Source organism: Equus caballus, chromosome 8 (genome assembly GCF_041296265.1).
Source record: "Equus caballus isolate H_3958 breed thoroughbred chromosome 8, TB-T2T, whole genome shotgun sequence".
Lineage (NCBI taxonomy): Eukaryota > Metazoa > Chordata > Mammalia > Perissodactyla > Equidae > Equus > Equus caballus.
In genome coordinates this window covers 16631817-16656408 of record NC_091691.1, presented here as the reverse complement: position 1 = coordinate 16656408, position 24592 = coordinate 16631817, and the positions used below count along the sequence as shown (strand labels likewise).

The window sequence follows — 24592 nt, the reverse complement described above, 5'->3', positions numbered from 1 at the left end:
TAGAGTCTTCAAAATGTCCCCAGGAGGCAGGAACTCATTATTTCACTTTTTTCAGATGAGGAGACTGGAGCTCAGCAAGGTGAAGAGACTTCCCTGAGGTCATTCAACTCAGATGTGACAATTTCCCAGCTCTGTCTGGGTTCAGAGCCTCAGTCCTGGTCCATGCCCCCTTTCATAAATTGCTTAAATATGGATGCAATTACTATCCTCATCCCACTTCCTAAAATGGATCCCTCTCATTTCTCTCCATCCCAATTAACCGCCTGGGTCGTCTACACCAGCCAGATCTACCTGCTTCTCTCTCCAGGGGCCCTGTAGGTGGAAACGTGAAGAGGAGAAGGATTCCTTGTTCCCACACTCAGGAAAAAGTCGGGGGCACCAGGGCAGGCTCTGGCTGGGTGGTGCCCAATGCCAGGCTGTATTGACTCCAGTCTCCAGAGGCCCCGTGCAGTGTGTGAAGGGTTGGGCCCAAAGCTGAGCACCTTGCTCCCTGCCCACCTGTCGGGGAAGAGAAATGACCGGGGCCCCATGTTCAGGGTCTGAGTAGAAGAAGAGATGGAGCCAGGGGAAGAAAATTGTTGAAGTCAAGAAGCGGTAGAAAGTCCGTTGCCACCTTGATAGGATTGCGCCTTCTCCCTGTCACGTGGAATGTATTCAAATTCAGCGGCTTAAAAAAATGAGCTGGTCATCTTCAGCTCGCAGCCTGGCCAGTTTGTAACTTAAAGGGCCTTCGCTTTCCCCTTCCCTGAGCCTCCTTTTATTCCGGAGTCTGTGAGTCTGTCTGATGGTCTCTGGGGGTGTCGGTCCAAGAGTGCCTTTCCCCTGTTTCTCGGGCTGACAGCCTCCCTCTCTCTTCCCCGCCGCCTCCTCTCACTCCCTTGCTCCCTCCCTCCCTCCCTCTTGTGCCCAAGCTCTTGGCCCAGGTCCCGGAGCCCGGGCGGGTGCAAGTAGGAGGACGCAAGAGGGGTGAGGTCACGTCTCCCTTGAGCCCGGCGCCGCTGGCTTTTCAGAGCCTCGCCACAAGCCGGCGGCCAGAGTCCCAGACCGCGCCGACCGTGCGCTCCTCCGCCCTCCCTGCGCCGCCGGCCTCGTCCATGTCTCAGTACGCCCCCAGCTCGGACTTCAAGAGGGCTTTGGACAGCAGTCCCGAGGCCAACACTGAGGATGACAAGACCGAGGAGGATGTGCCCACGCCCAAGAGCTACCTGTGGCTCGCCGTCGTCTCGTGTTTTTGCCCCGCGTACCCCATCAACATCGTGGCTTTCGTCTTCTCCATCATGGTGAGTGGGTTAGGACCAGGAGCAGCCAGGAAGGAGAGACGTGGGTGGCGTTGCGCTTGGGGACCCCGCGCGCTCTCCTCGGCTTCCTTCTTCACGTCCTCGCGCGCCTTGAGTTTTTTGTCTTCCGCGCCTCCTCAGGGTCTAGGAACTCTCCCCTCAACCATCAGCGCCTCCTGTGCGCTCCTTGTCGCGCTCAGAGCCCTGATCAAATCTCCCCCAGGACAGCTTTCCAGTGCGCCCATGGTGCACTCCCTCTCCAACCCGGGGAAGTTCTTCCTTGAACTTTGCGTCTTCTCTCTCTGCCTCCTCCGACATTCCTGGGCATTCGTCCGGTTCTTCTCAACTCGTTTTTCCAGAGCCTCAGAGCGCACCACTCTTGCAGGCAACAGCACGCCCCATTCTCTGAGCGCGCTGGCTTTGCGCCCCCCTCCTTGCCGCGCCGGGTGCTCCCGCTCTCCAGAATCCACGCCTGTCTCTGTCTTTTAGCATACTACAGTCCTTTCTCTCTTTGCTGCGCCCAGGGCGCCGCCTCAGCCACTCTCTGAGGATTCCCAAGCGATTCCCCATGCCCTCTCCTTGACCCCTGGCCTCGTGCTTTGGCCCGCTCTCTCTGGGGCAACAGTTCCTTCCTGCTTCTTCCTATGCCAGCTCCCTCTCCTTGGCTCTCTCCTGCACTCTCTAGGCCCCTTTTTTCCAGCGCGCCCGGTCTCTCTCCAGGCCTTTCTTGGACGCCCCCAGTGCCCCTCTCGCCAGCAATGTGCGAGCTCGCCTCTCTTTTACTCTTTCTACCCCAGCACGTTGTAGTTCCTCCCTCTTTTGCTGCGCACAGACCCTAACTTCACCTTTCTTGGCGTCCCCCAAGGGCTCCCAGGAGCCCCTCCAGGCCACTGTCCTGTGCCCGCCCGGGGCGCTCCAGGGAATGCAGTGGGGACTCCGCGCTCTGTGCGGCCCCCGCGCGCCCTTTGCGCGCCGGCCCCTCGAACTGCGCGCCTCTCTGGAGGAGAGGCAGCTGGTGCTTCCAGGCCGCCCTCCGGAGCTCGCCTCCGCGGCCGTCTTCAGGCCTCTTAGGAACTCCCGCGCGAATCCCACCAGGAGGGCAACGAGCGCCCGCGAGATCCTTGCCTTATTGACTGGAGCAGCTGGCCCGGGGTGGCGGCGGGGTGAAGTTCCGTCTGTCCCGGGACAACCCTGCCGTGAGCTCCCTCCCCCACCGGCCCACTCCGCCTGTAGCTAGGCGACCGAACTCCCCAGCCACAGACCCGAGAGTCCGAATTCAGCTCCGTGAAGATCTAGAACCACTGCTCCCTGCCCCCGTTCGAGTCCGTCCACACTTACCCAAGGGTGGCACCTATTCGCTTCGTGGGTACCCACAGAGACCTCATTTGCATGGGCAAGTTGCCCTTTCCCAAACCCCATTTGTAGGCTGTCTACACCAAAATTCCAGTGTGCAGGCATTGAAGTTCCAAGTGCCTGGGTTCAAAATCCTATTTCCAACACATACCAGCTGTATGGTCTCTGGAAATCACTGCCTCTCTCTTAACCTCAGTCTCATTGTCTGTAAAATGGGAATAATCAAAGCCATAGTTCTTGGGGTTGTTGTGAGTATTAACGAGATAACAATTGCAAAACGCTTGCAACAGTGCCCAGCATGGTGTCATTATTGGGTCTTTACTCAAATGTCACTTCCTGAGGCCTTCTCTGGTCACTGTTTAAAAATCAGACCCCACAAGGTGTATTCTCTCTTCCCTGCTGCTTTTTGCCCAAACCACTTCTCTCCATCTCATGTATTATTTTACTTAATAATATGCTTAGTGTCCGTGTGCCTCATTAGAACATAAGGTCCATGAGATAGGGGTATTTGTAGGTCTTGTTTATTGCTGTATCTTCAGCACCTAGAAAAGAATCTGGCAGGTGGTAGATGCTCAATAAATACAATGAAACGAATGCATGTATGAATGAATGAATGAATGATGTTAATGGAACACGATGTCTGCTTTACACCTGCTGCTTTTGCCCCATACTGGAGCCCCGGAAGGAAGCCACCATATCAGGTTCCTTAGGACCAACCAGCCAGTTTCCTCTCTTCCTTCCTCTCCAGAGACATCCCGTCTGGAGGAAGCTGGGGAGGAGGTGGCAGCCAAATTCTCCAGGCAGCAGCAGACTCTCTGGCTGGCACTGGTGCCCACGTTCTATCCCGCTTTGTTAATGAGTCAGCAGCCTAGACACCCCTTTCCCAGTGCCACTTAGAAAACTGCCTGCAAAGGTTTTTTCCCCCATTGGTCTGAGACGAGCTAACGCTCCAGCTGGTGGTGGTGCCGGGTCGGATACTAATGATGCCATTTGGTGCGTCCTAGGGGATAAGCTGGGTACCTGCTTTGAGTAGGAGCCTCTTTTTCTGACCCTCTCCTCTGCATTCCCTCCCTCAAGCCTTTTCAATAGTTTTACAGCAAGAGACCATTCTACTGTCAGAACACAGACACTAGAGTCGGAAAGTTGACTATGGGCAAATTTCATACCCTTTTAAAGCCTTGGTTTCTTCCTCTAGAAAAGGCAAATGTGAAAAGCGTTTTAAGTTGAGCAAACCGTTGTCAGGATGAAACAGAATAAAGCACGTCAAGCCCCCAGCATTGTGCCAGGTACGTGCAATAATTGTCACACCGAAGGATAGCGGGGGGCCTGGAAACATCATTTGTCATGTATGAAAACAAACATAGCATCCAATAAGTGAAACCCAAATTCTAAAAAGGGCTTCCTACACCCTCCTCATTGCACTCCCTCTGAGGCACTGGTAGAGTTTTCCCGTTGAAACAGTGCCGATCTGGGCTTGACAATTTTCATGATAAAGACTTTGAAGTCCAAGGACATAGAGGAAGAGGAAGAGTGTGCAGGAGGAAGGCAGCTGACCAACTCTGCCAGGTGTGGGCTCTCCCTAGGGTGTCTTGTGATATTCAATCCTGGCTATTTTCAAATCTCAATTCTCTGTCATTTGTGATAAATTCAGGCACACCATTGCCAGGAGTGGTGCCATTCCCCATGGAGGCATTTGGAAATGTTGGGGGGCAGCTGTAGCGTCTCAATGATTTGGGGCACTCCTGGCATCTGTTGGAAAGGGCTAATAGTATTAAGGTCCTGCAAGGCTGGAGATGTGGCCCCAGTGAAGAATTGAGCTACCCCAAACATCACTAGCACCCCAATCAAGAAACACTGTAAGATAATGCAAATTGAGATAAATGCAAAATGATATAAATTCCATGGACATATGGAAAATATTGACAAGGCTCGAAACAACTAGTTCCCAGAAGTGTAAAAAGAACCAGCAATCTAAAATCAATCAATATCTTTATCAAACCAAGCCTGAGGGGTCTTCTACAAAATTACAAAGTTGGAGTGGGTGCTGGGCAATAATAAAACTACTTCGAAAAATATACGTTTGAGAGGAGGGTTCTTCAAGCTGGGGGCGTGTGTGGTCTTTCCACCACCCCATGCGGAGCTAGGACAATCCTGGAGGTTGTGAGGCAGTGCACCACAATCAGTACAACATGGCTGGCTGTATCAGAACATTGGTGAGACAAGCATTGCCCATGGCACGAACACAGAAATCTTTGCTTCTCCATGTTTTGAAAGTCTATTTGTGGAAAGCACACTTAACCTGTATTCAATTTCAGGGACACATATCTCAAGAATTTCCCCCGAGCCTGGGCCACTGCTAGCCATATTGCATGTTTGTTTGGATTTGAAAATGGCACCCCTCCTCCATGCAGATGCAGCCCTGCACCAGGGGACACAGCTTGGAAAGTGGAGCCCAGGCTGGCTTTCAGGGCTCATTCATCATCGTCCTCCTACTTGCCTCTGGTTGTCTCTGTTTATTCCATCTGAAAGGAACCGCATAATTTTCATATGGCTTTTGACCCTGGAGAAAGAATGTTCATTCAACAAATATTTGCTGAGCACCTCTTGTATGCCAGGCTCTGTTCCAGGCATTGGTCTACCCCTCTACCTCTATCAAGTGGTAGAGAAGATCAGCAAGGCCTCTGCCCTCCTGGATCTGGAAGAAGAAAGGCTTCAGGCAAGTTGCAGGAGTGTTGGCAACTTTAGGTTGTGTTCACTGTCTGTTGGTTTTGTAGCTGGAATTTGCTACCTGGCTCAAGAGATTGGAGTTGAGTCCATACTGAGCCTCCATTCTTGGTGACGTCATGATACAATCATTTGCACAGTTGAACCAATTGGATCGCTCTAGGTGTGGATATAAAATAGCTAATGACTTTTGATTGGGTGATTTATAAGCCTTCTTTTATCAGAACATCTCCTTCACATCTACTTATCCTGTCTAGAGGCCAACCGTTGAGGTTCAAATCCTTTTCTGTTATTTTCTACATCTGTGATTTCCGGCGACTGTCTCAATATTTCTGAGGCTTGGTTTTCAACCCCGTAAAGAGAGGGTTATGATAGTACCTACTCAAGTGCTGTTGTGGAGATTAAATTGTAAAAGTTAAATGTTTTCATCTCATTGCCTAGAACACAGCCAGAACTCAATAAGTATTGATGATGATGACGAAGAAGAAGATGATGATGTGTATATTTTAAGGATACAAGTCATTGCCTTTTCCAGTAGCAGTTTTTCTGTTTTTATTGAGACTAGAAAATTTGATAAGAATAAAAGCAGTGACCAGTAAATATGTCATTGGGATAAATCATCGTTGCAGCCTAAAGGTAAATATTAATGCTAAGGTGAATCATATACAAGTAAACAAGGAAGACCTTTGGTTAAGCATGGAGTATTGAACACACTAGCTTCTCTCTACTCCCGTCTGAAACTTCTTAAAACGATAGTAAGCGAATTTAAGAAGGAACAAATACCCAGGGACAAATTAGAACAGGAAAAGAAATGAGAGAGGTGACAAAATTTTAGAAGATGGAAAATGGCTGGTTGAGCATTGACTCACTTTACAGAGTAGATAACACTGAAATCTACATCCTGAAGAAAAGAGTCGACAAGAATAAAGTCAATTTTCGCTGCAAAACTCTAGAAAGTCTCAGAAATTGGAGATACCAATTGAAGATCTCACCTTTGAAGGTAGGAATAAAGATTAGGGCTGAAGAGAGGAGGAATGCTTGAAAGTCTGTTTAAGAAGTCATTAAACTACCAGAGATCATCTACCACCCCATGTAGTAGGCACCTACTTCCTCAACAGCCCTGATGGAAGATGGGAGATTTACTCTTTGGTGAGATTAAACAGAATTTGACAAATATTTGTTGAGCACCTATTATATGCCGGGCTCTATTCCAGGCATTGGTCTACTCTTTTACCTCTGTCAAGTGGTAAATAAGATCAGCAAGGTCTCTGCCCTCCTGGATCTGGAAGAAGAAATGTTCCAGGCAAACAGAATGGCTCTAGACACCAGGCACAGCTAAGTGTAAAGCTGAGGTGCCATACTGAAAACAGAGGATTAATGGGAAGTCTGCAAATTGAACAAGGAAGCCTCTACCCCCTGCCCCCACTTGGCACTCTTACCCTGGCATCCAGGCAGGATATTGGAGAATTTTTCTCCAAGGATGTGTCCATACCAAAAGAAACAACCTACAGATACAAACATTTAGAATTCCTCCAGAGAAATGATGACATTCCCACCCAGTCGTCCCAGGATGCCCGCCCGTTGACAAGCCCCATCCTCATACACAAAACTTCTAAGAAGTTTTTCAGCATCTCACTTTCAAATAAGAACAAGCAGTCAAAGATTATCAGGCATTTGGGAAATTCTTCTGAATTAAGAGACCTGTGGTTTACAGAAGAAATGAAATGTAAGGAAATAAATAATTCAAGAAGTAGAAGAAAACGTCAAGAATAGATGATTAACCACCTCAGAGAAATAAGAAACCATGTTGTGTCCACAAAGAATAACAGGTTGGAAAAAAAGTAAAACAATCAGAAAAGCAAAACAGAGCTCTTGGGAATTATAAATATGAGGGTAGAAAGTACGAAAAGAACAGTGGAAAGATTAGAAGTGAAATTTGAGAGGATCTCAAAGAAGTGAAAAAATCAAAAATATGAAAGCAACTCAAATGTCCGTTGACAGATGAATGGATAAATAAAATGTGGTATGTATCTACAGTGGAATATTATTCATTCTTTAAAAGAAAGGGAAATTCTGACATATTTACAACATAGATGAACCTTGAAGACATTCTGCTAAGGGAAATAAGTCAGTCAGAAAATGACGAATATTGTATGATTCCACTTATATGAGGTACCTAGAGTAGTCAAATTCATAGAGAAAAAAATAGAAAGGTGGTTGTCAGGGGCTGGAGCAAGAGGGGAACGGGGAATTACTGTTTAATGGGTACAGAGTCTTAATTTGAGAAGATGGGAAGGTTCTGGATGTGGATGGTGGTGATGGTTGCACAACAATGTGAATATACTTGATGCCGCTGAACTGTACGCTTAAAAATGGTTAAAGTGGTAAATTTTATGTTAAGTATATTTTACCATCATAAAAAATAGAGGGCAGCCAGCCTGGTGGTGTAGTGGTTAAGTTTTCATGCTCCACTTCAGCAGCCCAGGGTTCACAGGTTCGGATCCTGGGCACAGACTTACACACTGCTCATCAAGCCAAGCTGTGGCAGCATCTCACAGACAAAATAGAGGAAGACTGGCACAGATGTTAGCTCAGCAACAATCTTCCCCAAGCAAAAAGAGGAAGACTGGCAACAGATGTTAGGTCAGGGCCAATCTTCCTCACCAAAAAAAAAAGAAGAAGAAGAGGAAGGAAATATTCCCCCAAAAAGATGAAAATAGTCAAGAAAATATAAGAAAATTTGAGACTCATTCCTAGAAATCCAACATCTAATCAGAAAGTTAAAAAAAAGGTAACAAAGAAATTTGAAGAAAGGAAATTATTGAATAAATAATGCAGGAAAAATTTCCAGAACTGAACCCCTGTGTTTCCAGATTAAAGGTGTCCCCCAATACCCAATAAAATAAATGAAATGAGATGTGCACCAAAGCTCATCAAGGTGAAATTTCACATATTTAAGGATAAAATTTCTCTCCAATCGTACAAACTTTCAAGAAAAAGAACCATGCCACATATGGAGTCATAATGGCTTTCTAATTCTCATCAGTCGTGCTGACAGCTAAACACTAGTGAAACACTGTCTTCAAAATCCTGAAAGAAAATTATTTTCAACCTCAATTCTAGACCCATCCAAACAATCATTCAAGGTCGAGAAAAGAATAAAGACATTTTCAGACATTCAAGATCTTGAAAAAAAAAATTACCTGCCATACACCTTTTCTCAAAAAGCTATGGGAGGATGTGCTCCCCTGAAACAAGGGAGTAAGTCAAGAAAGAGAAAGACTAGGATCCAGAAAAAGAAATCTGATGCAGAAAAGAGGCAAAGAGAAATCCTTCTCAGAACAAGGCAACGGATCTCATAAACCCACAGGAGATGCAGTTGCTAGTGGATGGTTGCTCGGAAGCCATTGTCAAAATCCATTATCTGGTCATGGGCTGGCACTGTAAGCCACAGCCCTGCCCCAAGTCTGACCACACCTACTCTAGGAGACAAGGTCTGTGGTCAGAAAGAAAGTAAATACCCACAAGATGAAAGACAAACCAGACTGGATGTTCTTTCCATCTAGACCCAGGCTCCAACAGGGGCTGCTCATCCATCAAGGCCATGTTTCAAGTGGACTTTGATTAGGTTGAGAGGGGAGATCTTTTTTTTTGGTGACCAGGGTAAAACTTGGAAATAACAGGTCTTTGTCCAGGCAGCTGACCCAGGAGACTTAACACTGCTCATGCACTGGAGCTCTAAATACTGTAGCTCACTGAGGCTTTCAATGTGACCTCTCTCAACCCTCTCTAGATCTTCCCGCGTGATCATCAGCTGAGAAATGGGTATTCACATTATGGACCCCTGTGACTTATTTCTTATGAATTCCTTTGCTTGAAGCTCCGAAGAGCATTAAGATGATTCCAGATGATAAAGACCTTACCTGAAGTGTGTCATTGTTGGAAAGCTCTGTTCTAGAGACCCATGGATTTTATAGATGTGCATATCGCCCAAGCAGCCCCTGCCTTGTCAACTGCTTTCATCAGTTTCCATGCTATGTGGCAGAGTGTGGCCACTGATATTTAGTGTTTGGGAACCTAGACTATAAGCTGATGTCGAAGTCCTTTCAGTTCTTGATTATTGGAGGTACAGACCACTTCTATTTCAAGATGTTAATCTGTGTATTCCTATAAAAGAAAATACATTTTAAATGCCATTTTAATTTACTGATGAAATCATATAATGGCTTTGTCATAAGATGGTATGGGAGATATAGATAAAACAAGGTTGACATTAATGGATAGTTGTTGAAGCTGGGTTATGGGAACATGGGGATGCATTGCATTATTCTGTCGATTTTTTTATGTGTTTGATAATTTCCATAATAAAAAGAAAGGAAAAAGAAGTCCAGCCGGAACCTGCCTCCCAAAGTCCTTAAAAACTGCCCAGATAACAAAACAGCAGCTGTTTAAATGAGCTGGCAAAACAGACCATGGTTGAGATGCAGTTTGTCATTAATTTATCAGCAAACAATTTCTGACTTATAATGTGTGAATTTTAATGATGGCTTCAGAGGATACCTTCAAATAAGCATCAAGGGGAGGCCAGGTAGAAGGACTCACATCCTAGGGCAGTGCTTCTCAAACTTTAACCACTTGAGGATCTTGTTAAAATGCAGATTCCACTCCTCTTTCAGATCACCTCCTCCATGAAGCCTTTCTTGATTGCCTTCTCTCCCTCACCCTAGGCTGTAACCCACTATACTCTGAACAGATTTCTCTCAGAGCACCTTTATTTCCTTGCACCTATTTGTGTCTGTGAGACCCATGAGATCGCACTGTTAGCCCCAGCACTTAGCACAATGCCAGGCACATGGTCAGCATGTAATACGTGTTTCTTGAATGAATGAATGAATGAATGGCCACGGAGGCCAAAGTTTGCTCCTGCTTTTATCTCTGAGAATTCCCTTCTCTTCCCCAGTTGTGTTGCGTATTTCTGCCAAAACTTTTCTGGAAAACATCCAGGAGACCCAGGCTAATGCCACGGGTCACTGAGAGGTTGGCCCGGGCTTGGTTTCCAAGGATAATTTTCCTGGCTGGTCTGGAGCTCACCGACATCCTCACACCGGAGACCAACGGGTCCACGTTTGGAAATGGGTCTCTGTTCTCAACTTGCTAGTCCAGAGCATGACACTCTTCAGTTCAAAGCTGCTCATCCAGAAGTGCGATGCCCTCAGAGCAAGAGCCTGGACATAGCTGAAAACCTCCAGTTCTGCAAGTTCAAGAATTAAGCCAGACTTTCCAAAACTGTGCTTCTCAGACAACTGGTTCTGCCTGATGTTAACAAGTTTTACCAAGAAAGCAGGGAGGGAATAGGGGATGAAACTGAGAAGGCAAATGTTAAGTTAAGCAAAAGTGAACTGTCTCCTTTCCTTTGGGGTTCCTTGAAGACTTTGGCCAACCACTGCGCCTCATGGCTCTTCCATGGGACAGTATAGCATGGACCATTTACTAAGCACGTTGCCCAGGATCCTTTGACCCTAAGGCTAATATGCCACAGAACACACCTGGGGAAATGCTATTCTTAAGGATACACTGGTTCCACTTTTAATGAATTGAACCATTGTTGACATGGGGGTACTGCATGGTGTTCCATCCCTAACATTCTCGCCTTGTACACCCGCCTCTCCTCCTTTCTTACAACACAAGTATTTTTAATGGGTCTCCCTAGCCAGGCTTTTGTTGATACTCTTCCTCCCTCAATCTCCTTTTTTCTACAGGAGAAATTGAGGAATTTGTCTTTCTGTATCTTTTACTCTTTATCACATCTCCTATTCCCCAAGCTGAAGGACACCTCCTGTATTTAACTCTCTCCTGATAACTTTATTTGTTCTTTGTTCTGGATAATTTTGATAATGTGGTATTACTATTATTATCATTTATTACTGTTATTATTACATTTGTCCATATGCCTTTACTTCTCAAAGCATTTTCATATGGACACAATTTTTCTTGTTGCTTGCAAAATCCCAGCAAGATATGCCAGAAAGCTGTTCTCCATGTCATTCATGAGGAAACGAGGCTCAGGAAGGTGACACTGGTGGCCAGAATCAAACACAACCGTCCTTGCCCCTGTCTAGCCTCTTGAAGCACTAGAATCAGATGGCCCTTTGATAGGAACACAGCTGTGATGTTCTGAAAGCTTTCTCTTCTAATAGACTTGCCCCCTCAATATAAGCATCATATAATACTCTCAGTCAAGCCTAGAGGAATTCCTCTCCAGCTTTTTGGTTTTAATCATGGGCAAAAGGACAATTCTCACTTGTCTTCCAAGATCTCTATGGTGAGAAATAGCTCAGAAGTCCAAGAAGGAGACAGACGAGCATGAATGAATAAATGGTGATGATGAGGAAATGGGCCTTGTCATCTATAAGTCCAGTCTCTGAATTCCCAGCGCTACGTCTAGACACAGAAACTTAGGAGCCAGCGAAATCTAAACAAGAAATCCTGAAGTCATCTGAAAACTCAGACATTATTAATAAAAATATTTATTAAGTACCCACATCCATCAAGCTGTTTTGATGGAGGCTGCAATCTAGGAGTCTGGGATCTAAGACAATATTGATCTATATAAAGAGAGTTCTTACACTGGACAAAGGTATCTCAGGCTACGTTCAGGCATGGATTTAAGTCTACACAGGTGTGAGTATGTGTGAGTGTGTGTGTGAGAGAGAGACAGAGACACAAACAGAGTGGCAGAGAGAGAGAGAGGAAATCTCACTTACTTCCCACTGGCCAAATACATACTAGAGATAAATGGATGGTGGAGGGGCTGGCCCCGTGGCCGGGTGGTTAAGTTCGCGCGCTCCGCTACAGGCGGCCCAGTGTTTTGTTGGTTCGAATCCTGGGCGCGGACATGGCACTGCTCATCAAACCACGCTGAGGCAGCGTCCCACATACCACAACTAGAAGGACCCACAACAAAGAATATACAACTATGTACCGGGGGGCTTTGGGGAGAAAAAGGAAAAAAATAAAATCTTTTTAAAAAAATGGATGATGGAGATGAGGATGGCTTTGAAGGAGAGAAGGGTGTTTTGAAGAAAAGTGAACACGTTCTAAAATTAGGATTTCAGTATTGGCAACTTGATAGATCAAAATACTGGCAATTCACAAAAACAAAAAAAAATACCAGAAATAAAGCTAGGAAACATGCAAGACCTATGCAAAGAAAGCTTCCCCAAGAGATTGAAATTGGAAAAAAAAATTAACTAAATGGAGAGGCATAACCCTACATATTAAATGTTCATTCCAGCATTAATTATAAAGTGAGTTATAACATGAGTTAATAAACACGAAGCATGGTGCCTGGCACAGAGTAATTGCTTAATTAATATTTGTCATTATTCTGGTGGTTTAAACGTGAAAAATTAGAGATGGATATAAATATTGATTCTAACACAGGAGATTGACGAAATAAATTATAATACATCCATTTATAACATGGAATATCACATAACTATTAGAATTATGCTTTTGAAGAATTTTTATGATGCAAGGAAACGTTTAAGTAAAAGATCAAGAAGAAGAAAAAAAGACCGAATATAAAGTCGCATGTGGAATGAGATTCCACATTCTTTATCAATTAAAAGTGTTTACATACCCATATACATGCACTCACATGCATGGAGGAAAATAATGGCTGGAAAATATTCCAAAATGCCTACAATGATTTTCTCTAAGTGGCAGGATTCTGGACAGTTATAATGTAAAAGTTAAGAGCGCAGATTCTCTTATCAGGTCCCCCAGGGTTTGAAGCCTGGCTCTCCTGCTTGCTATTAGGTGACATGGATCAAGTTATTTAACCTCTGAGCCTCAGTTTTCCCATCCATGAATTAGAAACAGTGTCACCTACCTCCAAAGGGCTGTCCTGGGAAGTCAGTGGGATAATGTATGCAAAGTACTTGGTAAATCTTGGCTATTACGATTTCAAATTTTGCTATAATAAGTTTTTAGTACTTTCCAATTTTTCTGTAATAAATGTTTAGAGCTTATTTCTAGCCAGAAATAAGAATTGTTCTGAAGATGATAAAAAGAAAAACTCTTCAGAAAGAAGGAGGAAGGGGTTGGTAAAAAAAGTGAATTCTTCTCCATCTCGAAAGGTGATTCTTGCCCTAAATTGTCTGTTCCTGTTGAGCTGAAATGGTCAGCTCTATCTAGAGTTAACTCAAGACAAAGGCTATCTTATTCTGATGCCTTATTCTCGTCTTGAAAATCTCTAAGGACAGAGAAGCTACACTTAGCACAGTTCCTGCCGCAAAGCAAATGCTTGGAAATGTCAGCAGTTTTATTGTTTTGGTTCCAATTTTACTGGGTTTTTTACCTAAGCAGAAACTCTCCTCCACTAATATAAGCCCACTTTTTTTATTGAAATGTAATTGACATAATTTTGTGTAAGTTTAAGGTGTAGAACTTGCTGTTTTGATCCATTTATCAGTGTGATTGCCATTGCAGTATTAGCTGACACCTCTACTATCTCACATAATTATCATTTATTTTTTGTGGTGGGAATAATTAAGACATAGACTCTTAGATCATTTTCTTTTTCTTTTTTTTTTTTTGGATGAAGGTTAGCCCTGAGCTAACATCTGCCACCAATCCTCCTTTTTTTGCTGAGGAAGATTGGCCCTGAGCTAACATCCATGCCCATCTTCTTCCATTTTTTATATGTGGGACGCCTGCCACAGCATGCCTTGATAAGCGGTGCATAGGTCCGCACAAGGGATCCAAACTGGTGAACCCCAGGCTTCCAAAACGGAGCATGCAAACTTAACTACTACGCCACCAGGCTGGCCCCTGGTCTCTTAGATCTTTGATGTTTAGAAGTTTGACGTACAGTATCATTGTCTATAATCACTATATCGTGCATTAGCTCTCCAAGAGTTCTTTATTACTAGTTGCAAGTTTGTACCCCTCAACAACATCTCTCCTCTTCTCCTGTCCTCCAGCCCCTGGGGCCCACCATTCTACTTGCTGTCTTTACGAGTTCAACTTTTTTAGATCTCACATATAAGTGATACCATAGAGTATTTGTCTTTCTCTGTCTGACTTATCTCAAATAGCATAATGTCCTCAAACTCTATCCATGTTGTTGCAAATGGCAGGATCTCCTTCTTTCTCACGGCTGAATAATATTCCATTGTATCTATGCACCACATCTTCTTTATGCATTCATCCATTGATGGACAGTCAGGTTGTTTCCACATCTTGGCTACTGTGAACAATGCTGCAATAAAAATGGGGGTGCGTCTATCTCTTCCAGATCCTGTTTTCACTTCCTTTGGGCATGCACCCAGGAGTGGAATCGCTGGATCATATGGTAGTTCTATTTTTAATTTTTTGAGGAACCTCCATACTGTTTTCCATAGTTAAGCCCACATTTTTGTTCTGTCTCTCAACCACACAGAGGGCACCTGATGCTCCTGAGATAAGTTCTTCATGCTTCTGAAGGACATGTGGCTCATAATCTTTCCCTTTGAGCCACGGTAGCTCCTCAGGTATCTACCCACAGAAGGAAATGACAGACACCAGACAGAATGTCTCCATCACTTCAAACAACCTGTGAGCTGCCCAAAATCTCTTCCACATTTGTGTTTGATTGTGGCAAAGTCCAAGGTCCATTTTCAATGAGAAGGAAAACGCAGGAGGCAGAGTGTGTAACAAATAGACATCTGCATGGCCAAAGACAGAGAAAGCCTGGGTCACCAGCCTTCTCTTCCAGTTATGGCTGTTCCGGCCCCCCCACCCCTCACCATGGTAGGAAGCTGGTTGAGTGTCAGTTAGCTCTGAAGTACAAAGAGAAAAGGCAGGAGAGGGAATTCAGATGAGGGAGGAGTGCGCTAAGCCAACACAAAAAGAAACATCACTTGAGTGTCCTTGGTCCTTTCAGAGAATGAGCCACAGGGCCTGGGAATCTGCTGCCATTTTTCAAGGGCAGAAAGCAGGGAGGGGGTTCTCCCACATTCATTCATTCATTCAACAGTTTTTGAACACACACTAAGTGCCACACACTATGGCAACCCTGTAGATAAATGCCAGCTTTATACAGCTGACGTTTCGGGCATCTGTGAGCTAACTGGTTCTCAGTGACTAGAAGCAGCCTACATGTTGGGTCAGCGAATTAACCTCTCTTCTTCCCCTCAAGAATTCTGAATCAATGAAGGCATTAGACAGAGGAAACAAACAGATTAGCTGTTTGGAGAGTGTGGCTTCAGATCCACAGCCAAAGGGATCCGCTCTGCTCCCGAACTGGGCAGAGTTACCCAATCCTCCATGGCCAGCACAGGACAACCACAGCTTTCCCCTGCTTGTCAAACGAGACGGTTGAAGTCTCAGCTCTCCAGGAACTTACATACGAGTGGGAGAATACAGACCACACATAGGTTAGCACATCAACAAGATCATTTCAGAGAGTGATAAGCACTGTGAAGAGAATAAACAGGGAAACATGCGAGAGAAGGACTAGTGGAGGCAGGTAGTAGAGAAGAGGTTCTACTTTAGAAAGCATGATTGGCAAAAGCTGAAGGATGAGAACAAGCCAGCCATGAGAAGATCTGGGAAGAGCCAGGAAGTGCAAAGACCCTGGGGTGGAATAAGCGTGATGTGGTCCAGGGACATATGCTATGACATCTATGTCACCTGCTTAAAATGTATTTAACTCCTCCAAGAAGGAATCCCAGAGTAAGCCACAAAATAAAAAGCTAGGACTCTGTTATCTAGTGGGGCATCACACAAGAGCTCTTAACAGACCATTACTTTGCCCTGGTCTCAAGCCAACCTGCTCCCACATTTAGCATCAATTCTTGCTTTACTTTTATTTCAACCCTCATTCCAAACTAGAAAAACTACTCAGAGCTGATTTTGTCACTGAAGAAGCATCTCTTTTTGTCTGGGGGCCAGTTTCCCTAGAGATTAATGACCTGTGAGTTTAAATGGGACTTACATTAATAAACAATAGTCCAGGTCACTGGGTCTCGTCCATCCCTGCCAAGTCAACTCCCCGCAAAATTCCTTTCTATGTTTCTGGGAGTCACATGCTCACACAAAAGTCTACTCTGCTGACTGTTAATACCTCCGGGGCCTGGCAGCTGCTTCCACTGGGCACTGGGGTAACCGTCAGGCATCCCCCGGCTGCTTCAAAGTCCTGCCACCATCTGTTGCCAGATCCCACTGACATCTCTGGGCTTCATCATTGGCCCACTGGAGCCCTCAAGATGCAAAAGCTCTGTCACTGGGTCTTGCTTCTTTAAAAAGAAAAGAGCAAAATGGTACAACTTGGTGGTTTTTAGTATATTCACGAGGAGGTGCCATCATCACCACTATTTAATTCCAACAAATTTTCATCACCCCAAAAAGAAATCTCATACTGATTAGCAGTGACTCCTCATCCACCGCCCCCTTGCCTGTCCCCCCAGCCCCTAGCAGCCACTAATCTGCTTTCTGTCTCTCTGAGTTCAGCTACTCTGGATGCACCATATAAATGGACTCATACATTATGTGATCTCTTATGTTTGGTGTCTTTCTCATTGCATCTTTTCAAGGTCCATCCATGTCGTAGCATGTATCACTGCTTCCTCTTTCTTAAGGCTGGATAGTATTCCATTGTCCAGATAGACCACATTTTGTTTTTCCATGCATTTGTTGATGGACATTTGGGATAATTCCATTTTCTTGGCTATTATAAACAATGCTGCTATGAACATTCATGGACAAGATTTTGTGTGAACATACGTGTTCAGCTTTCTTGGGTGTGGTCCTAGGAGCGGAATTGCTGGGTCGTACGGTAACTCTGTGTTCAACTTTTTGAGGAACTGCCAGACTGTTTTCAAAGTCGCTGTGCCACTTTCCATTCCCACCAGCAGTATATGAAGGTTCCAGTTTCTCTGCATCCTCAATGACGCTCGTCAGTGTCTGTCTTTTTCATTGTAGACATCCTGGTGGGTATCTTGTTGTGGTTTAGATTTGCATCTCCCTAACGACTAATAACATTAAGCACCTTTTGATGTGTTTATTGGCAGTTTGTATATCTTCTTTGGAGAAATGTCTATTCAGATCCTTTGCCCATTTTTAATTGGGTTGTTTGTCTTTTTATTGTTGTTTTAAGAATCTTTTATATATCCTGGATACAAGTCCCTTCTCAGAGATGTAATTTTCAAATGTTTTCTCCTCTTCAGTGGATTGTCTGGGCCTTGCTCCTTCACTGCTTTGTGAACCTTGTTGGAGAGATCTGTCTACGTGCTGTGGAGTTTAGTGAAAAAATTCCTTCTTTTTTTCTTGTAGTCTCTCTTTCCTTTGTCTCCCAATGTGAACACTGGGCTGGCAACAGATTCAAAGACATACACTGTGCTGGTTCAGGCTCTGCACTCAACTCCTGGGTTCGAATCCAAGCTCGTCCCTTCACCTAACTTCTCAGAGTCTAGGTTTTCCCACCTATGTGATGGGAACGTTAATGCAGACCTCTGCGTTGTTTTCAAGATTAAATGAGATAATATTGGGCCCTTTAACACTCATTATCTCAGTTAAGCCTCACAACCAGCCTGTGCTGTAGATAGTATTATCACCATGTGACAAAAGAGGAAAACAGATTCAGAACCCTCCCTACAAAGCCTTACTTTCCCCTTGGGTTCAGCTGCTACTGTATTAAAGATCCATATGTCCATTGTATACCACTGTCTGTAATAAAATGGGGCACAGCACAATTCATATACACTTATACAAATACAGGGGGTGGGTTCCATTTAAGTGAAAAAATGTCAGTGATTCTGGCTTATGACATGAGAGCCAAAAGGCTAAAATTCCTTCATGAGCGCTTGATCTTAAGCCAAAAATTCCTTCTTCTGGTCATTCAGACAGCAAACTCGTGTCTGCCGTTCTAAAGCAGAAGCCCACACTTCAGAACATTGACACAGAAAGATAAATGACTCAATTTACCTTTCGTTCTGCCAGTACCAAAATAACTGGTCGCCTTGGTCAGAAAGTTAAACTGGTCAATTGTTTCGTTTGGGTGTTTGTTTGTTTTGTTTGTGTATTAGTTTGGCTTTCTGTCGATCCAACCGCAGGTAAGGGAAGTAAGGGAATGCTAGGTGTCAGGCCCTCCGTTAGGCACTGGAAATAGAGTGGTGACTAAAAAGGGACACGGCATCTGCCCCCATGTGGCTCACAGTCAGGTGGTGGAGAGAAACACGCAACAAGTCAGTAAGCAAAGAGTAAAATAACCATGAGATGCATCAAGAGCCGGGAAGGAAACAAACCAGGGCTGAGTCAGAGCACAGGTCAGGGGACCTGCTTAAGATGAGGTGGCCTGAGAAGGCTTCCCTGAGGAAATTGACGTGTAAACTGAGACCGGAAGAATGCGCAGGCACCAGCCACATGAGACAGACAGGGAAGAGGGCTCCAAGCAGAGAAAATGACCTGGACAAAGACCAGGGCAGGAAAGAGGGAGGTGGTGAGCAAGGAAGAAGGCTCTGAAAGAGGCTGGAGAGGCTTACCAGGCCAGACCCTGCAGGGCTCGGGTGGCCGTGATTAAGAAAGTGAGTCTCATCTGTTCATGGACACTTGGGTTGCTTCCACGTCTTGGCTATTGTGAATAACACTGCAGTGAACATAGGGGTGCATAAATCTCTTTGAATTGTTGATGTCTTGTTCTTTGGACAAATACCCAGTAGTGGGATAGCGGGTTCATATAGTATTTCTATTTTTAATTTTTTTGTTTTAGAAATCTCCATACTGTTTTCCATAGTGGCTGCAGCAATTTGAATTCCCACCAGAAGTGTATGAGGGTTCCCTTTTCTCCACACCCTCTCCAACACTTGTTATTTCTTGTCTTTTTTTTTTTTTTTTCTGGTGAGGAACATTGGCCCTGAGCTAATATCTGTTGCCAATCTTCTTCTTTTTGCTTGAGGAAGATTGTCAGTGAGCTAACATCAGTGCTAGCCTTCCTCTATTTTGTATGTGGGATGCCGCCAAAGCATGGCTTGATGAGCAGCATGTAGTCTGTGCCCACGATCCAAACTGGCGAACCCTGGACCACTGAAGCAGAAGCACAAACTTAACCACTACACCCCTGGACTGGCCCCTAGTTCTTGTCTTTTTAATACTAGCCACTCTGATGGGCATAGGTGATATCTCATTTTACTTTTGATTTGCATTTCCCTAATAATTAGTGATGTTGAGCATCTTTTCATGCGCCTATTGGCCATCTGTATATCTTCTTTGGAAAAATGTCTGTTTCTATCCTCTGCCCACTTTTTGATTGGGTCATTTGTTTTTTTGTTGTTGAGTTGTACGTTTTTTTGTATATTTTGAAATATTAACCCCTATTAATAAAAGGAGTTGTGGTATATATATATACAATGGAATACTACTCAGCCATAAAAAAGACAAAATCTTGCCATTTATGACAACATGGATGGACCTTGAGAGTATTATTCTAAGCAAAATAAGTCAGATGGAGAAAGACAATTACTGTATGACTTCACTCATATGTGGAAGATAAACAAACAAACACATAGATAAGAAGAACAGTTGGTGGCTACTAGAGAGAAATGGGGTCGGGGAGGGTAAAAGGAGTAAAGGAGAACATTTATGGCGACAGACGGCAGCTAGACTCCTGGTGGTGAACATGATGCAGTCTACACAGAAGTCAAAATATAATGACGTTAACCTGAAATTTATAGAATATTATAAACCAATGTGACCTCAATAAAAAATAAAAAAGAATGTGAGTCTCTCTCCAAGGGCAACAGGGAGTCAAGGACAGCTTTCAAGCCAAGGCCACTCAAGGCTCCCGTCCCATCCACTCACACAAGTGTCGTATGCTCTATTCTTGTAGGGTATCATCGGATATCAGGAGCTTTCCGGAAAAGCTACTTCCCACTTAGGTGTCACTGGCTGCTAAGGCTTCACTTTGTTACCTGCCCCAGGGAACAGAAGTGACACCGGACACAGTCATAAGAAAGTGCAATTGAGCAAGGTTAAGTGGAACACACCAAAGTATATTTAATAGGTCATTTGTTTTCATCTTCGCCCGTCAGCATGACATCATAATGCAATACAATAGCCGGTGCTTATTGATACTATTTCCAAAGCGCTGTGCTCAGCGCTTGATGTGTATTAACTCATTTACTCCATCATAACCAGGGGGCCACAATAAAAAATAACCTACAATGTCTTCCATTGTTATTATTTTGCATTTGGGGGCTAATCTTGTTTGAGGGCGAATGTGGAAATTCTGAGCACTTTTGGTGGCTGACAAGAACAAAGAAAATGAAGGAATTTTCGGCAGGGAGATCAGTAGCACAGATGAGAGATTTATTAAGCCTATTTTGTTAATCAGTGTCCAAATTTTTATTAGATTAGAATCAATCAGCTACCTGGTGCTGGGCTCTCAACAGTGCGTTATAAATCTAGCTCCCAGGTTCCTTTGGGCATAACGAAGTCGTAAGGGGAGGGCTTTGTCGACGAACTCGCCATCTTCTGCTGAAGTCTGTAGCCTCCTTAGCAAGTTGCCTTTGAAAGTCGAAACGTTATCTGCTTCCCTCTCTCCGAGTCTCAGTTTTCTGAGACTTCATATGTAAAATGGATAAATTTGCAACGTCTTGTGAGCCTTAATCTATATCAAAATAGAAGTTATAATTTGGGGGGAAAAAAGACAATGGACCAGGGGAAAATGGGAGAAAATTTTGCAACATACATGATAGATTAAGGTATATCATCTGCTGTGCTATTCAGTACAGTTGCCACTAGCCACATGTGACTGTTGAGTACCTGAAATATGGTTAGTGCCATAGGTTTTAATGCTAATATTTTGGACGTGTTAGGTTAAATAAAATATTTATTATTAGAGTTAATTTCACCTATGTGTTTTTACTTTTTTAATGTGGCTACTAGAAAATTTAAGAAGTTACATATGTGCCTCCTATTATATTTCTATTGCACGGTGCTGATTTGTAATATATAAAAAGTTCTCATAAATCAATAAGAAAAAGACAAACCAATAGAAAACTGGACAAAGGATATGAGTATAAAATTCATCAAGAAGAAATACATTTGACCAATAAACATTCATCCATACAACAATTATTTATTAACCTCCTTCTGTTTCGGCCACTGTATTAGTCACCAGGGAGAGTTTTAGATATGCTGGTCTGAGAAAGCCTCTCTAAGGAGGTGACATTTGAGCCGAGGTCTGAAGGATATAAAGATAGCTCAATCTCACCATTATCAAAGAAATGATATTTTGAGATTCTTTTTAACCTATCAAAATGGCAAAAAAAAAAAATAGATTGATAATATACAGTGTTGGTAAAGATGTAGGGGAAAGGGCGCTTAAATACTGCTAGTGAGAGTGTACATTTGTGTAGCTTTTTTGCAGGGCAATTTGACTCTGTCCCTCCAAATGTAAGTACGTCTGCCCTTTGACGTAGCAATCCCATTCCCAGGAATCCATCCAAGGAGGGGCTCAGACATGTGAATATCTGGATAAGTGTGTCCACTACAGCGTATTATGTAACTGCAGCAAACTTGAAATAACTAAGATGTCTGTTGGTGAAGAGCAACCATTTAAGTGACTACTACAAAGCCATTAAAAAGCATGAGACAACCATGCTCACAACTTTGCTATAAGTTTGAAGCTGTTTGAAAACAAAAAGTTACCCAAAAAAATGTGCCATGGCAAATTCAGATTTTCCCCGAGAATGCAAGGATAATGTGACCTTAGGAAGCCTATCCATCTAGCTCATTGTTTTAAATAACGGCTGGAGAAAGAAAACAGGGATGAAAGACCTAGAAGCACTGGCTTGGAAAGTCTCCCAGCCTGTATTAGTGGAAAAATGCAAGTTACAGAGCAAGAAGTATAGTATAATACTACTCATATCTTGGAATAAAGAGAAAAAGAAAACAATAAAAAACACTAAGGGTGTGTTTGTATGCACGTGTGTGTATACAAAGCCACACACACGCATATACACACTTTATCAAACTAGCCCTGTGACTTTGGGCGAATCACTTTACCATCTCTGCCTCAACTCTCCCATCAGTAAAATGGAAACACTAAAGCATTTACCTCATTGGGTTGTTATGAGGACTAATGAGATAATCCTTGTAAAGCATTTGAGACAGTGCCTGGCACATAACAAATATGCAGTAAGTGTTATCTGTCATCATTATTGTTTTGTCAAAGAAAGACTCCAAGGCCAAAATACTTAGAGAAGAAAAAATTTTCCTTGAAAAGAAATGCAAGGCAGTCCAAATTCAAAATGACCAGCTAGCCAGATAAAAAGCACAAAACAAGTATTTAAAGGAAACAAATGCAAAATTACCAAGGTTACCAAGTTTTACATTAGTCTGTTACGATAAAAAAACAACAACAAAAAAAAACCAGACAAAGCAAAACAGTATCTTTCTCCAGAGAAGACAATATCCACAAAGGAAGGGGCCTATGTTTCGGCACCAACATCACAAAAGGCAGGGAGGGAGTTGTCTTTGCCAAGATTTATGGGAAACATTGAAGGTTTTCATAGCGGAGGGCTGCATCCTACACAGACTGACCCTGTTACTCTTGGTTTATCTCAGGGAGCAAATTGCCATTTCTTTATCTTGACTGCGAAACACGATGTGCTTAGTCATAACGGAAGCAGGAGAAAGTGTCCATTTTCCTTTCATATTATTTGTGGGGAAAAAGAAATCTAGAAGCAAACGCACCGAACTGCTAACAGTGGTTATCTCTGGGAAATAGGATTGGGAGAAGAGATTACTACGGACTGTGTATGTTTCTATAGCGTTGGAATGCTTTATATGTTCACAAATCACATTTGTAATTTGTAAAAGAACTGAGAAGATCACGTAAGTTTTAAATATCTAAGCCATCCCCTGATTCTTTCTAGTTCTTCCAAAGCACATGGGTTAGTTTGCTTTCTAAGCTCTTCAGAAAAAGATTCATAAACCGTGCATTTTCTCTAAAATCTGTTTCCAGCCTTTCAGTCTGTAGCATCTGCCAGGAGACCTTTAGTATGTAATTCCAATGGGGAGAGGAAAAGGATTACAGCCAACAAATTAGGGACAGGGGAATTAATTCCTTCTCCCTTTGTTGTTAGATCTCCACTCTGAAGACCCCCCAACCAGTGTAGTCCTTCAGAGTGAAATGTGAGAGTTCTAGAGTTTTCCCACCCTCATCTTTCCCCCCATATCCTTCTATTTAATCAGCAGATTTACCCACGGGCAGCCCTTCTCCAAGAACCAGAGGAAGAAATGGTTCATAAGAGGATTCATGGGGAGAGAAGAGTCTACATTTGACACTGAAAGAGGCTTTTCATCTGTTTTTCAAGCCACTCCTGGCCCCATCCCTGGGCCGGCTCACTGTCTCCCTGTGAGCCCCAGAGAGATGCTAGTTTGCAGAGAGGAAGGTCAACTATAAGATGCCAGACTGGCAGCAGGTGGTGAAGGTTGGGCAGGATTTGCCCATGGCTTGCCCCCAAACCCCGCTCCGCCAGGTCACCAGCACAACTCTGCTAACCTGTAGCAAACAACTCAAGTGGCCCAGGGAGCCCCATCTCACCTGTTCTCATGGGCGATGCAGAGATGCAGATGCGCCCTTAACATGGCACAGGCTTACTGTTCTTCCCACTTCTGTAGTCCGTGCCGCTGAGAACGTGAAACGGGTTTTTCATCCGAAGAGCCAGGAGTTGACAATATTTGGGGAAGGAGGGGGGTTTCATTATTTTTCTTCTGGTTACAGCAACACAAGTGCATTGCCGTGCATAATCTCAGAACTGGGTTTTTCAAAGAAGCACAATAAAACAATGATCAGTTTAGGAACATCTAAATCCACATAAGTTTAAACTAGATTATGAGCTCAGAATTTGGGGTTCTAAGATTCTATGCAGTGACTTTGATTGTGAAGCCTCTAAAGGAAAGTTTCTCAAACTTGGTCCCCGAAGATTCTGCTCCAGCAAGGAGTAGGGCCTGATCCCCTAGAATTCTGAGAAGTAGCACAGATGATTTCCTTGCACCGTAAGGATCTCAGCTTTAGAGGAAGAACAAGACAGAGAGAAGCAATTCACAATAAAAGCCAACATTCGTTGAGCATATACTATGTGCTGGGCCAATGTTAACCACTTTGGATGCATTAACTCATTGTCTCCGCCAGTGTGAAGGAGGTTCTATTCTATTGCCCCCAATTTACAGATGAGGACACTGAGGCT

General features: G+C 43.8%; 1 protein-coding gene across 2 annotated transcripts in view; it reads left to right on the top strand.

The window, feature by feature from the left end:
* The first annotated feature begins 693 nt into the window (after positions 1 to 693).
* TMEM233 (transmembrane protein 233) overlaps positions 694 to 24592 on the top strand; it is a 36525-nt gene continuing 12626 nt past the window's right edge. The window contains exon 1 of one of the 2 annotated variants that reach the window (XM_003365502.5): positions 694 to 1280. In XM_003365502.5, coding sequence (XP_003365550.2) covers positions 1095 to 1280 — 186 coding nt within the window. In that variant the 5' untranslated portion in view covers positions 694 to 1094. The remainder of the gene's footprint in view (positions 1281 to 24592) is intronic. The other variant, XM_005612562.4, reaches the window with a different exon arrangement.